This window comes from Copadichromis virginalis, linkage group LG13, assembly GCF_057382275.1.
Source record: "Copadichromis virginalis isolate Kocher_CV1m ecotype Utaka linkage group LG13, C_Virginalis_male_GT1.1, whole genome shotgun sequence".
Lineage (NCBI taxonomy): Eukaryota > Metazoa > Chordata > Actinopteri > Cichliformes > Cichlidae > Copadichromis > Copadichromis virginalis.
The window spans coordinates 11,973,123-11,985,356 of record NC_140630.1 but is presented as its reverse complement, the minus strand read 5'-3'; the positions used below and the strand labels follow the sequence as shown (position 1 = coordinate 11,985,356).

Below are 12,234 nucleotides of genomic sequence, written 5' to 3'. Positions count from 1 at the left end.
AGTTTTCTGACAATGGCAGTGAATGGTTGCGCACCGCGGTCACTGGGACAGTCAAAGCACACCGCCCCCTTTCTAACGGGCACGTCATCTTCCTAACTAGGCGTTATGAATAGGAAAGCCGCTTTTGTCTGTCCGCGCGTATAAATACCCACAATCAGTGTCCCCCTCACCGCAGAGTTACAGAGACACACGCAGAGTGAAAGTCGACAGACACTGACGCAAAGTGGGAACCGATGTGATAAGGACAGAAGCACGGGACAGGAGGGATACAGGCAACATCAGGTGACCAGAGTGACTAAAGGCTTCGGGAAAAAGAGAGAAAGGGAGAGGCAGGGAGTAAAAGCTGAGAGGGGAGAGTGTGGGGAGAGAGTGAAAGTGAGAGTGAGAGAGAGAGAGAGAGGGAGGAAGCCAGCAGCGACCTCCTACCCAACAACCTCGGAAGCAAACTCATAAAATGAATTCAGACTCCAGCCCAAGCAGCAGAGCCTCATCCCCGGACATGGACGGCATGTTTCTCCGTGACCACCACCCGCATCACCATCACCATCATCACCACATTGGCTCCTCCGTGTCCTCCTCCACGCAGAGCGGCGAGCAGCAGCGCCAGAAGATGAGCGGGGGCGAGCACCTGCGCTCAGGAGAAGCAAAGTCCGTGTCGGTGGGAAGCAGCAGCAGTAGCAGCAGCAGCAGCAGCAGCAGCAGCAGCAACAAGTATAAACTGAAGAAGCAAGTCACCGAGGAGGAAATGTACCAGCTCCGTCTCAAGATTAACGGCCGGGAGAGGAAGCGCATGCACGACCTCAACCTGGCCATGGACGGCCTACGCGAGGTGATGCCCTACGCGCACGGGCCCTCAGTGAGGAAGTTGTCCAAGATCGCCACGCTGCTTCTGGCCAGGAACTACATCCTGATGCTCACCAGCTCCCTGGACGAGATGAAGCGGCTGGTAGGGGAGATATACGGAGGGCAGCACTCAGCCTTCCACTGCGGCCCCGGCGGACACTCCGGAGGTCCCGCCGCTGCCGCCGCTGCAGCAGCCGCTGCCGCTCACCAGGTGCACCCTCTTCTCGGGAGCGCGCTGTCTTCTTCCACGTCCTCCACTCTGTCCAGCGCGCTGCCGGGGCTCACGTCCATCAGAGCACCCCATTCCCTGATGAAGGGGGCTCCAACTGCGCCCTCGGCCCTGCAGCTGGGCTCCGGTTTCCAACACTGGGCTGGGCTGCCGTGTCCCTGCACCATCTGCCAGGTGCCTCCGCCTCCTCCACACATCCCCATCACCTCTACCGGCCTCACGAGACTCTCAGGGGAGGGGAAAGACGGGATGAAATGATGCCCGTATGTCTGATGAGCAGCAGAGACTGAGAGATGTAATGATGTTTGTAAATAGATAATTCAGGGCATGAGGGGGAATTTGGCCTCACTGGTGCATGTTGTTGTTTAGTCTGTTTTCTTGTTTGGCGTATAACAGAAAAGCCTCTTTCCTCCTTGTAACAAGGACTTAGACTATATATATAAAGACTACTGATTTTTGCCAGTTGATGGTAAAAAAAAAAAAAAAAAGGAAAGAAAATACACACCGCGCTCCTGCTGTGTTTAACTGAGTCTTCGTTGCACATGACATTGTGAAAGGTGAAGGAGGCAGCATGAACATTTTAATTTTGCTTCTTTCTTTTTCTTTTTTTAAAACATTTTTTAAATATATCAAGCGTCATTTTGTGAAAACGAAGAATGCTCTGTGCCTTGTACCAAGGATTTTAAACTTGAGTTCTATGTAAAAAATAAATAACAACATGTTTGTGTTTGGCTAAAACGATTCTGCCACCACGGAAATTTGTTTTAAATTTTTTTAAGATTTATTTTAATCGTGTGGCTCACTGTGTGTCGATTTGTGCCCTGATTTCTATTGATTTCTATTTTGTTTTTAACTTCTGTTGTTTTTTTTTTGCATGATGGTGTAATTATCACAGCATGATTGTTTTTGCTGAAATGAATTTGTTATGCCCAGAGACCCCGTGTCTTTATTTTTGTACATTGTTGATGACTGATGAAATATTTATTATCGCCCAGCGTCACTGGATGAAATTTCAATAAAACTGGAATTATGAATCATACCCAATTTATTCCTCTGTTTCTTTTAAATACTCACCAAATCATCGAAACGACATTTTTTTTTCTATCATATAAGAATTAAACCCCCGGAAGTTTAAGTCAGTTTTACTTTTTATTTCTTTAATTAATTTTGGTAGTTTCAGACAAAATCTTAAGATAAATACGAAGCTGTGCTTCTTTAAATATTTTATTTTGCCCACATATATGTAATCATTGCACATTAAAAAAAACAAATCTTGTTTTAAATAATAATTATTGCGCAATGATTATAAACATTTCAAGGCCTCAGACAAAAACACCTCAGCGCGTTTTTTCTTTTACACTTCTCATCATTATTTGTTCTTTTTTTAAGACCCCGGATTTTTCTGCTTATTTAAAACAGACTACATTGAAATCAACAAAACGCAGAGATTTATAGATAAATGAACATTTGCTATTTTATAGTAAAGATTTCTAAGGAAAGCTGAAAATTAGCATCTGATATTTTTCTCCTTTGAATGATCCTAGAATAACTGCTGAAATTACGCAGCAGGACATTAAACATTTTGCTGGTTGTTGAAATTTATGTTTTAGAACTGTTCTAAAATTAACCAAAGTTTTGAAGTCATGTCACCTTCTTCTCGGGGCATACACGTCTGAACAATAACACGAATGCATCATTTATTTAGAAATGTTAGGAAAAGGGAGAAACGAGAGGGAAATAAGGCACTGAGCTGCAGCCTAATGGAGCTCAGCTGAATTGGTCCCTGTAGCAGCTAGAAAGTGATTCGCCTTGGGGAGCGCAGAGCAGTTTGTCCGCCGGGTCCCTTGGGTGTTTCTCCGTCTCATCTCTGCAGCGACAGAATGCACGTATGTTTGTGGAGATTACAAGTTAATTGTTCATGGGGGACCGAGAGGAGAAAATCACATCACAGAGAGGCGTCGGGATTACAGGCTTCTAAATGTAGAAGATTATACATTCAGACCCCCTCCTCGGCCTCGCCGTATGCAAATGAGTGTGTGGATTAAAAAAGTAAAGAAAGACAGAAAGAGAAAAGGAGACGAAGCCCTTTTGTAACTTATTTGGAGGGAAGAAAACACAAGTTTGGTGGCTAAGTCGAGAAAGAGTGAAAGAGTTCATTTTACGCTTCTTCTTCTTTTTGTCTTTAGGAATGAGTATAGCCTGTCTGTCCCTCGCAGGCTGCCAGATGGGATGTAAATAGCTGGGTAGCTGCAATGGCCTTTTAACCACACAACACTGAGGAGGATGTTGTCAAGGGAAGCTGGCGGTTTGCGAGTTAATAGTCATGAGTTGGGGTAATTACTTAAGGTTTATTATGCTCTGGTTTCAAAGGAAATAGACCCTTCAATGGGCTGAGAAATACTTCTTAATTCTGGCTAATTAGGAGCCGAGCAAAGCAGAGACAACTGCTGCTTCTGCTACCAGAGAGGGAGAGCATTTGTAAGTAAGCCACAAAATAACGCACAAAACAATCATGCACATGCAAATGGCGTGCACAAGACACATCCGTGTTAAAGAGAGGAATGTAAACCAGCTTAAATTTGGAAGTGTACGTCCTGCTCTGACATGTCGATCATATGGCAACAGAAGCATCTTCCTGCTTTTGGCCTGCACACTGAAATGGAAGATTTCCCTCTTATTCTTCTGAAAGCTGGAAAGGTAAACAGAAAAACTAACTTGCAAGCAGCGAGTGAATTACAGGTTTTCTGTGTTTATCTAACAGAGGGGCTTATCTTCCTGGCAGGGCTCACAAAAATTATCCTCATTAGACTGAGACTTTTAGTTTTGTTTTAAATAAATCCCACTGATATTCAGATTTGTCTTTTTCATTAAGGCAAAAACAGGAGGAGAGAAGAGGATAATAATGCAACACAACAACAATAACAACATCAACACAAACGCAAAACTAAAAAGAAGAACTGATAATGTTAAGGACCGAAAAACTCAACTGGAAAAATAAAACGGCTTTCAAATTTGGACATTTTATGTATTTGAGCACCTATTTGTTATACCAGAGGCAGTTAAACCAGAGAAGGTTGTTGGACAGCTGATTTTGGTCAGTTCTGCAGCAAACATCAAACTTAGAGAGTGTGCGAATAGTGAAATACAAATAACATAACATCCTTAAAGCAGCATTAATGCATTAGAAGTGAAAAAGGTGTTTATTGCAGAAATTATATGGAAAATACCAAAAATACTTACAAAGAAAGCTATAAACTCTAAAAATGAGATGCATATATATTTATATAGCACGTGAAAGAGGCTGTGAGATCAAATCTATCATTTCTACAGAAACTATTTGTGTTTTTGTTTGCAGGCTGGTCAGCGATCATAGGATGGACTCGTGGCCATCAGCTCTTCTTTTCATGAGGCTTGACAAATGACTGGCCCTTTACAGAGCACACACCTGTTACTGCGAGCCACTCGAGGTTTATCACTTAGAGAAACACTGCTTTGTTCACCCTCTCCACACACACACACACACACACACACACACACACACACACACACACACACACACACACACACACACACACACACAATGAGAGGCCTTTTTTCTCCATTCTTAAACATGGATGCTAACAAGGCAACAAATACTGTCAGCCTCACTTGCTGGCCCTGTGACAAAGCTCCAACCTCCAAATCTGAAAATCCGCAAAGTTGTTTTAATTAAAACACCCCGACAGCTGCTTGCCAGCTCCATCACAGATATAGTTTTACAAAGCTGCAAATATAAGGGTTGTTTTAGAGGGGGGGGTGTCAGATATGCACAAACAGTAGGGGCATTTAAGGCTTTTATAACTCCAGAGTTTGTATAAACATGTCATTTGGCAGCCACAGACTGCTGTTGCATTGAGTGTGAAGAGTCCTGCCTGTGTGGAAGTGTATGAATGTGAAGTGGTCTTCTGGTTTGTTTACTTGGTCGGTCAGTGAGCTGCTGCCTGAGGGCAGCAATTGAAAATAAATTTTAGTTGAATAAGGGGCAGTGGCCGCATCAGCCGAGCTGCTGCTAGAACAAAAGCAGTTGAGGGGATAAGTTATTGACCGAGCTGACAGCCTGAACGAGGCTGATTATAACCGCCTGGTTATGCTCAGTGTGTGTGTGTGTCATAGTCATATTGAAGCAGGTGCAAAGTCCGTTCCCTCTCTGAGTTTACCTCCATCTTTCTCCCTTTCTGCCCTGAGGGAAGCTTCTGAGGCCTCTGCCCTAATGTCCTCAGCTGATTCCTTAGACTAATGTTTAACCCATACTGCCAAAGCAGAAAGCATATTTCCATCATAAGAGCGCTTTGCCATTGCCATTAGCGACTCAGCTCATTTGCATGTTAATTGTGCAGTTAGAGAAGTGGTGTTGACACTTCCCTTTGTCCAAGCAGGGTCGCGGAAAGTGAGAGGATGGGGCTGCAGAATGATAACCATGTGTGTTATTGTTTCGGGCTGGTTATATCATCTGTCATCACGGGACGTTTGAACACAATGGGAGATAGACTGAGTTAATTTCATAAGGTGCTATTTATTTATCATGTGAGAATTAAATAAAGTGTTTAGCTGTACTTAAAAAAAAAACGCAATAGGATAGCTCATTACTCCCAAATGAATTTGTCATAGTGTGAAAAGTAACACACATTTACCCGGGTAGTGAAATTTTGAGGCGTTTTGATCTGTGCACAGATGGTGAATTTCTGGGCCGATGCGGATACAGAAATATTTCCCATTTTTGCTCGTTTTTGTTTTCAGTAGCCCCCTTTTGTGTCAATGAAACAAAGAAATAGCCATTAAGAAAAATGGCTGAACTATTCTAAAGGTTAAAACCTCTTCATCACACTTCATCTTTGAACATTTAGCGAACAAAAATATGGCAAAGGTTTACCACGGTGCATCCGTAGCTTTACTCAACCACATCTCAGGTATTCAATATTAATCTGAAAAACAAAACAAAACCTTTTTTTGCATCTTTAAGTCAGAAATTCAGTCTGTTTTCTCAATTAAAGGTTATCTTCTCAAAAGTTTGAGTTAGTAAGTCAAGCTTTTGGGACATACACAATGAAAAATTCTCTAAAATGTTAATAATAATAAAGGTTTTAAATGCTTCTACATCAATTACAAAAGTAGTTCTCAGTCAACTTGACATATCTGCAACAAAGCCATCTTTCATCGTAGCAAACGCTCGCTTTCATTTAAGAAAATATCCGAGTTCTTCCTCCAATGAACGGCCATGCATGCAGGATGGCTGTCAATGTTATCAATTACGGGCTTAGAAAATAAACTGAAACACATAAACAACATTCCTGACAAAATGGACATGCTGTGTTTACACATACACAAACACACACACTTTCACTTGTCCGCATACAAGCCAGTTTTGGTGTGAATTTTGTGTGATAAATACAGATTCAGCCAGACAGAAAGTGCCTGTGCGTGCGTATCTGTGTGTGTGCGTGTGTGTGTGTGTGTGCGTCAGCAGTAATATCCTCCTACAGTGACTGACAGATGGCGTTCAGTGTTTGGCCGTAAATGTGCTCTCTGAGTGTTTGTCTGTGTGCCAGTCGCCTGTAGTTTGGAGACTCCCTGTGAGAGTCTAACTGTCCTGACACTGTTCAAAACCAACTGTCCTTGATTGTCAACCGCAGATGAACCGTAGTGTATGTGTGCGTGCGTGGATGTGAGTGTGTATGTATGTACATGCTGATGAGTGTGTATGCAGTGGCCTTCTGGAAGGAAGTGCTGAGCAGGCCAGGGGAGCAGATGTTAATGGGTGAGATATATCTATCTAAATCTCTGGCCACCACATGCTTCAAATCTGCCCAGAGGAACGGGTGTCTCTGCTTGATGACACGAGGCAAACTGTGCAGGAAAGGTTTTCTTTTTCTTTTCTTTTTTGTCTAAAATATAGGAGACGGAGAGAAGATTTTGTGTGTGTGCTTATGTGTGTGTGTGCCAACTCCAAGCCTGGCACAGTCCTGGGTGACAGTCCCCTCTCAGCAGGGGGGAGTCGGGCGACAAAGTGAAACATGGTCATGAGGAGAGCGAGCCACGACTGAAGCCAAGAACAGACAGCACAAATAGAGAGATCAGACTACCTCTTTGCACGGTCCAGTCCAAAACAAAACAGAAATGTGTTTGATAATGTTCCTTCACTGACAACAACATGAAATCAGGGGACAGGAAAGTTTTAAAATGAAGAGACTTTGAGCGCGGATCAAGTTTTTTGGTTTTAAGGTTTTGAAGGGAATGTGACGTCCCAACCAGTACTGAACAGCTCATCATCTTTGCCCACTGTGCAATCAGTCATTCGTCATATATTCAAACAGCCTGCAACATATCAGTAGAGAGAATTTAGTGCTAACTTAACTGATAATACATGGTGAGGTGCTTATGAATGTTTTGAGGCATGACTGATCAAGACATAGGTATTTAAGTTGATTGGCTGAATGCATCCAGCCATAAAAACCTTTTTTCAGAGGTCATTGTCCAAACAAAAATAAATCTACACTATCATCCTTTCATTTGTCTCATGAGGAAGCCTGAATCTGCTAATGCACGGTGATTGCTCATGAAGACCCAGAGACCTTTCAGCAACCACTGACCAGTTGGTGAAAGGTTGCCAGCTTGTCTGCAAACACATGATAATTAACCACCAAGAGGAAAAGTAAAAGTTGTGCCTTTGAAGGGGAGCAGGCTCCACTTCCAGTTTTGTTGAACTTTTCATAGTTTCAGTACACATTGAGTAGTTGTTGAATGTTTGCAGACAAGTTGGCATCTTCTATGCAAACTTTGTTATCAGTTTCATCTTGTGACAACAAGCAACTACATATATATTAGCCAGGCTATTGGAGAATACACATTTTTCCCCATTGACTGGTGTTAACCCCGGGTCACTGACTACTTTCTAATTATATGTGACTGGGGCTTCATAAGTGAATTCACAGTCCAGCAACCACTCGCCAACCAGCTACGAAAGGTTTTTCCCTAGCAACCTGTGGTTACCGGGTCTCACTGGTCTCAAGACCTGTTTAAATTGGGGCTTAGGCTCCCTGGTACAGCACAAAGGTGACTCAAACCCCTGACCGCTCACTATAAAGTCATACCAAGCTAACTGGTCTTCACACTCAGCTCATCACAGGATTATGATGCTGGCAAAAAGGGGTCGGGACGTGATGGTTGTGGCACTCAAGACATGTTGAGTTCAGCCGGAAATAAGGTTTAAAATTAAATTTAAACCTACACAGTTGTAAAAGGCTTAAAAGTGTTATTTATATTAATAAAAATTAGAGATGGACCGATCCGATATTACGTATCGGTATCGGTCCGATACTGACCTAAATTACTGGATCGGATATCGGAGAAAAATAAAAAATGTAATCCGATCCATTAAATATCACGAAAGCACCTCACAAAACTTGCAACACGCCGTAACTCACCTCAGAACGTTAGCACGTTGGAGCAGTATGCATCACGTGATAGAGCGGCTGTGGCATGCAGACCCGTCGGTGGTCTGGATAGCATGTGGAGCTTCGCTAGCAACCCAGCATTTCATCTCCGACAGAAGTAAAGCAAGTGTGTAAGTCCATCTCTGAATGTTTGTAAAGCATTCCTGCCTTAAGCTTAACAAGCGACTGCGTCTTCTTGCTGCTACTTCAATCATGAAACTGCTTAACGATCAGCTGATCGGCTTTTCTGTCGCGAGTCCGTCTCTCTAGTTTGCTTTTGGCCCACTTTGCACCAGAAAGAGGAAACCAGCGGCTGAACAACAGCAGCACGTTTAAGCTTGATCAGCTATTGTTAGAATGTATTTAATATTACTTTCTACTCCAGGATCTTTTTCTACGTAGCTGAAGCTGGTAACTGTGCAGGGGCGGATCTAGCAAAGTTTAGCCAGGGGGGCCGATAGGGCATTAACAGGGAAAAGGGGGCACAAAGACATACTTTTCTTTCTTATTCTCATTTAAAATGTCTAGCTTTTAATAAATAATTATCTGACACCCAAAGTTTTAATTTGATGTAAAATGAATAGAAGTCAATTACTGTATATAGTGACTATTAAGTCTAATATATATACCCTAGTAAGCTATAGTACTTTTTACTTTGGGAAGGTACCATCTGTGCAGTCTGCAATTTTGTTGAAGAAAGATGTTGAATCTATTTAATATTTCTTGAAAAATAATTGATTTCTGTGCATTTTTTTCACACTGCATCAAATTAAGGTTGATTACGTCGATTAAGCATCATGAGGTGGAGCGTGAGGGGTGGTTCCCTATTTTTTATTTATTTATTTTTGTTGTTGCTGGGAGTTGGAACCCTATTAGTTAGGTTGCTTAATATTTATGCTAAGTACTCTTTAAAATACCAGAATAGGGAGGATGGTGTAGGTTTAAGTTTATTAGATTGATCAGTATTGCTGAACTATGAAATATTTTTTTTGCATACAGGTATAACAGAATAGCTTTAGTGTAGTTGTTGTTTTAAACTTGAGTATGAACTTATACAAAATGCAGCAAGATATTTAAAAAACAGTTTTGTTGATTAAAAAACACTATATCGGATTCATATCGGTATCGGCAGATATCCAAATTTATGATATCGGTATCGGTATCGGACATAAAAAAGTGGTATCGTGCCATCTCTAATAAAAACAGGCTCATAAAGAGAACATTGCATGGCTACATGTTCACACCCATTAAATAATCAGATACATTGTCAATCAAATGTATAAAAAATCAAATGTTTTAATAGTTGAATTGATATTTCTTGCTTCACAAGAGACTGTTTTTGTACACGTCTGTTTATCATGTGACTTTTACCTTTTGACTGGGTAACCTCACTGGCTCCTGTAGCTTCTGCATGTCAACATCATGTTCAGTGAAATTATCAGTTGTATTTACCTCCATTGCATTTATAGTCGTAGTAGTTTTACAGTCACAGTTAAACATGTACAAAAACCTGCCCGTATATCAATCATTTCAATCAAAACAAAGCATTTGTTGCTCTTCAAATTTAAGCATAACAATACTGATTATTTTTTATTTTTGTTCTTAAGTTTCACAATTTAATTACACAAATATTAAATAGCCAACATACAATAATGTCACGTTTGTGATAAAGTGACCATTTGTTTTTATTTTTCAGCTAAACGTGAAGATGAGAGATTCAAAGAGGCCTTTGGGAATTGATCTAACATCTCTGTTGGCAGCATTGTTAAGACAGACATTACACCTCTCAAACTTAAGGTACGTGGTTTGGCATGTGCCCACATTTACAGGAGGTCTAACCTTCTTGTCTATCGCGCATCATTTGGCAGCAGAAGTATATATATTACATGTCTCCAATCTGACCAGATGTTAAGTACATCTAGGAAGGTCCTGATCAAAGATACCCAGTCCCCTTAAAGCTTTCTCTGAAGACTTCAAACATTTTCATTACATTTCCTCAGGTCTGTGTAAGACTTTGTGATCTGGCAATGCTGTTAACCCAGGCGTTAGCCTGCCATCTAACCCTCTGTGTGAGCTGGCTGCGATGTTAAAGTAGACATTAGCCTCCTCCCTCTGGCCTGGATTCAGCTGGCACGTTCAGACCTCATTGATGGCTCTGCCAGGCAGACTCTGTCACAGTTGGTGATTTTGATCAATATCAACACCCAGACAGCTTGTTGGAGAACAAACAAACATGTAAATAATGCGTCAACACGTTCTGAAATTCTGGACAAGGTGATTATTGTATGAGAGGGCAGAGAAGGAGACAGAGAGATCAGCTTATGCTTTGCTACATGTGTGTAACCTGCATCTATAATCTTCTCATAAAGACAATGTCACTTGATATTGTTGTCTCTTTCACTTTAATAGAAGCTATTAATGCTATTAATTTCATTTCAAGACAGCTTTTCTGAGCCTTATTTTACCAACAGCTCTCTGGTTTCTCTCAGTCTAGACTTTGTTGTTCAGAGGACTTAGAGTTGAGTCTCTTCCACATATTATCCAATAGCAAAATAATACTACTCAGTGTGGTAAGAAAGTCTTTGGGCTTTACAGGTCAGGGATTCTCAACCAGGAGGTACACCAGGAGAAATTTAACATGATTCTTGGAAAATGAAAATGCAATTCAATTAAGTGTACATTAAAGAGTTAAAACAGTTAACAGCTAACTGATATGACCAGAGGTAGTTGTTGGAGGTTAGAGTGAGCACGACCTAAAATTTTTGTTTCTGTGTGCAGTCTTGTTGCCTTTGAAATCAATGTGGACCTGGTCTGCAACCACTTCCAGTCAAAGTGGCTTTGGTGCATCAGTACAGTGACAAAAATCAAAAAGATTGAGTCTGCTATCAGTCTTTGATTGAATGGAGCCAAGCTGATGATTGCATGCAGTTTTTTTGTGCAAAATCTGTTGCTATAGATACAAAAATTCACATTAAAGAGAAATTTTCATTTCTGTCCAACGAGAACATCATCCGTTTTAAAAGGAAAATCAGAAATTTCTCCACAAATTCTGTACAGAAACTTCGCCTTTATATAGGAATCTAACCAGAATACAAGCCCCCTATTACAAAAAGATATGTCACAGACATCAGCGGAAACTGATTGCAACGTGTTGGCAATCTGTAATCTGCAAGCCTTCCCCAATTTCTCTAAGAGTGATTGCAATCAATCCGAGTCAAACTGTGGTTGTTTGGAGACAAGTTACTTCCTATCAGGTACCATGTGCACTCGTCTTAGGTCTGAAAGCGGTTGTCCAGAAGTTACTGCAATTATTTGTAATCAGTCTCCCAGAGAAAGAAATTCAATGTCATTTCATAATGTGAATGAGCCATATATATGAGCCAAACATAAAGCTAAAATGATAGAAGTTGGAAAATGTCACCTCTGTCAGTGCGCCCCAGGGCGGCTGTGGCTACAATGTAGTTGCCATCACCAGTGTGTGTGAATGTGTGTGTGAATGGGTGGATGACTGAATGTGTAAAGGGCTTAGGGACTAGTAAAGCGCTATACAAATACAGGCCATTTACCATTTACCATAAATGTACAGCTGTCAGGTATAAGTATAGAATATTATATTCCGTTTGCACAATAGAATTAAGAAATAAGTTAAAATGGTGTAAAAAGTTCAGATTCTTAGGAAATCTTTGGATAATC

At 41.3% G+C, this 12,234-nt stretch overlaps 1 protein-coding gene across 1 annotated transcript; it reads left to right on the top strand.

Moving 5' to 3' along the window:
- Positions 1-361: 361 nt before the first annotated feature.
- On the top strand, positions 362-1,888 carry olig3 (oligodendrocyte transcription factor 3). The gene has a single exon (XM_085476711.1). It carries the CDS (start codon positions 455-457, stop codon positions 1,328-1,330), a length of 876 nt encoding a protein of 291 aa, XP_085332837.1. The 5' UTR covers positions 362-454; the 3' UTR covers positions 1,331-1,888.
- Positions 1,889-12,234: the final 10,346 nt, after the last annotated feature.